Genomic DNA, 3257 nt, shown 5'->3' with positions numbered 1-3257 from the left:
TATATTCATGTAAGTAGTTGTGGCCTTGTGGGTGAGTGGTATATTGAAAAGAACTCAACTCAAGTAAATAGTTGTGGGTGAGTGGTATATTGAAAAAAACTCAAGTCTCATATTATATTAAAGGAAGATAGAATTTAAAAAAATACATTATAAAATGACCCTCCTCATTTTATTTTAAGAAAACTCTTAACTGGACACATACCTAAAAAAATTGTTTTACACATAACCACCTCATAAATCTAATTAAAAACAAAATTAAAATTAAAACAAATGAACATGTCCACTTCGGCGCTTGAAATCAACAATGAAATAAACATCTTATTGGTAGAGATTGATATAGGAAAAAATAGTTTTATATTGTATGAAAAGAGGAATTTTTGCCCCCTTTGAATAGATACATTATTATACTTCTCCTTTCCTTGAAGCTATCGCGTACTTTCCTTGAAGCTTTCAAATTGGTATCTTTATTACCCTAGTTCATAAATCTCTATTATTATCTGGCGGATCTTTGGTGGGGGCCAAAGGAGAAGCTGCACCCCTCAAGAAAAACAATTTTTTTTTCTTTCTAATATACAATATAACTAGCCTAGTAGTCCATCGGCAGATGAAACTACATAGTCTAAGTCTCTTGAAGTTTTACAATATACCACTCAAATACAAGATTTATAATATATAGATTTATTGAGTTTTTTACTTTTCTGTTTTAGTATTAACGTAGGTTCATATTGAAACATTTGATAGAAATTTGACTATTTATTTAGATTTATTTTTAATTAAAAAAAATTAAAATTTATGAAAATATGGATTAAACTGATTAGTTCATTTTTATATATAAACATATATGTATTTGATTTTTGTTATAAAAATATATGTTTAACTGATTGTTTTAATTTATTTTTATAAAATTATTTATAATTTTAAAAAATAATAGTTATAATATTTTAAATAATATTTATGGCACCCCAAATATTTTTGGCAACATCCGCCACTGATATTACCTAACCTTAATTCATAAATAAGGAAAGTAAATGAAAAACAAAGTGATTATCAAAATCCGTCGCCACTAATATCTCACTATTCCTTCAATTGATCGTTATACACAACCAGATTCAGAGATAACCAGATTCAGAAACACCCAAAACACAGAAATACAAAGCCATTAGAGAACAAGAACCCAATTCTAGATCAATCAGTAGATCTCAACATCTAGAATCAAACTTAAATAATCATAAACGATAAGCATCTAAAACACTACTCCCTCCAGTTTCCACCACCACCACCTCCACCGCGAGAATAACCACCTCCACCGCCACTTCCTCCATATCCACGATCCCTGCTTCCACCATAACCACCACCACCATATCCTCCTCCTCCGCTTCCGTATCCTCCTCCTCCGCCTTCACGACGGCCACCATATCCTCCACCTCCACCGTATCCTCCGCCACCGCGTCCACCTCCATATCCACCGCCACCACGGCCTCCTCCGCCACTACCACGGCTCTGAGCTTCGTTTACGGTGATGTTACGTCCGTCCATGTCCTGACCGTTCATACCTTCGATCGCGTTTCTCATGGATTCCTCGTTGGCAAAAGTCACAAATCCAAAACCTCTTGACCGTCCAGTCTCACGATCGTTAATAATCTGAAGAAAAATCAACAAAATAACATCAGATCTAGTGAAAAAAATCATAGTAAACACAGATCCAGAACCGAATAGTAACCGATCAATCTTCGCCTCTTGTTAAAAGAAGAAGATGAACGTACCTATTGGTGTGAGCAATAAAAGAATCATACGATATAGTAACAGAATCAGTAACAGAATCACAATCACAGTAGAAAATAGATCAAGTAACACAGTAACAGAAACAGATCACAGATCAGAATAGGATCGAGATGAATCCGAATCAAAATCGTGTCAGATCCGCCTGCAACAAACGGACCTTCGAGTCGACGATTTCACCGTATTGAGAGAAGGCTTTCTCTAGGGCATCGTTGTCAGTGGCCCATGCTAGACCACCAACAAAGCACCGGTACTCAACATCTGAGGAAGCCATGGAAGAGAAACAACACTGAAACTGGGACTGAGATGGTATAAAGGCAAAAGATTGCTTGAGATATTTTTGAAAGCATACCGAAAGGGTTGTTATATAGCTGAGGAATGAGTGGTTGAGTTAACTAGGGTTAGTACCCGGGTTTAACTTATATGAATGAATGAGCCCATTGTGTTGAGTTAGGTTTACTCGAGTATCATGAACTACTGGGCCACAGAAGATATTTTTCTCAGATATTTTCTCTATTTTTCTACAAGTGGTTTCAATAACGACAAATTTAATGAAAAGTCTATTTTATCCTCGTCTTTTATAAACGTTTGAATGAAATTCATTTTAATTCTGAAAGAAAATGTAAATGGTATTTAGGAAAATCCGGTATGTATATATTGCAAACTGGATGTGATAGATGAAGTGCACAAAGTGGATCACATTAGAGAGTTTTCAATGAAACAAAGAGTTATTGCAATATATAATTTTGGAGTTGTTTCAAGGGAGATAAAAAATATAATTTGAAAGTTGTTTTAAAGGAGATAAAGGACGGCGGTTTAGTGCTTAAATAGGTGGTAACATCCACCAAAATTAAAAATGTTTTTCCAACTAAAAAGATTCTTAAAGAATAAAAGAATATTTTCTCACAAAAGGAGAAACTGAGCGTAGAGGAGCGTCTAAATAAAAGAGGTTTGATAAGTCAAAGATAAAATATTTTAATTGTCAGAAACTAGTCGCTTCAAGAAGGATTATCCTGAGAGAAAGGTCAATGATGATTTTGTTTAAGTTGCGGTTACCTTAGATGATGAAGGTTAAGAGAATTCTAATGAAGTAGTGGTATCGAGTTTGGAGACTGAAGATAGTGAGGTCATAAACTTAGGTTGCTCTTATCACATGTGTCTAAGAATATAATACTTTAAGACTTTGAAGCTGGTGCAAGGTGGAATAGTTCATCGTTGTGACAATAAGGCTTGCTAGATTCATGGTATCAGTACGATCAAACTTAAAATGTTTGATGATCGTGAGTTTCTTCTTCACAACGTGAGGTATGTTCTAGAACGCAGGAAAAATTTATTATCTATAAGCATATTTGATTATCTAAGCTATTTGCACTAGAGTTGAACATGTAGTGTTGAAGATTTCGCATGATGAAGTGATTATTGATAAAGTGTCTAAAATATGTGGTCTATATATTTTAGAAGGTTCAAATATTGTTGTC

The 3257-nt window shown here is 34.3% G+C and overlaps 1 protein-coding gene across 1 annotated transcript; it reads right to left on the bottom strand.

Annotated features, from left to right (window-relative positions):
• Positions 1–1044: 1044 nt before the first annotated feature.
• Positions 1045–2129, bottom strand: LOC131641247 (glycine-rich RNA-binding, abscisic acid-inducible protein-like). Its single transcript, XM_058911548.1, has 2 exons — positions 1940–2129; positions 1045–1641 (listed from the first exon to the last, which is right to left on the bottom strand). Exons 1-2 carry the CDS (start codon positions 2051–2053, stop codon positions 1252–1254), a joined length of 504 nt encoding a protein of 167 aa, XP_058767531.1. The 5' UTR covers positions 2054–2129; the 3' UTR covers positions 1045–1251.
• Positions 2130–3257: the final 1128 nt, after the last annotated feature.

This window comes from Vicia villosa, unplaced genomic scaffold, assembly GCF_029867415.1.
Source record: "Vicia villosa cultivar HV-30 ecotype Madison, WI unplaced genomic scaffold, Vvil1.0 ctg.003593F_1_1, whole genome shotgun sequence".
Classification (NCBI taxonomy): Eukaryota; Viridiplantae; Streptophyta; class Magnoliopsida; order Fabales; family Fabaceae; genus Vicia; species Vicia villosa.
This window is presented reverse-complemented; position numbering and strand designations above follow the sequence as displayed.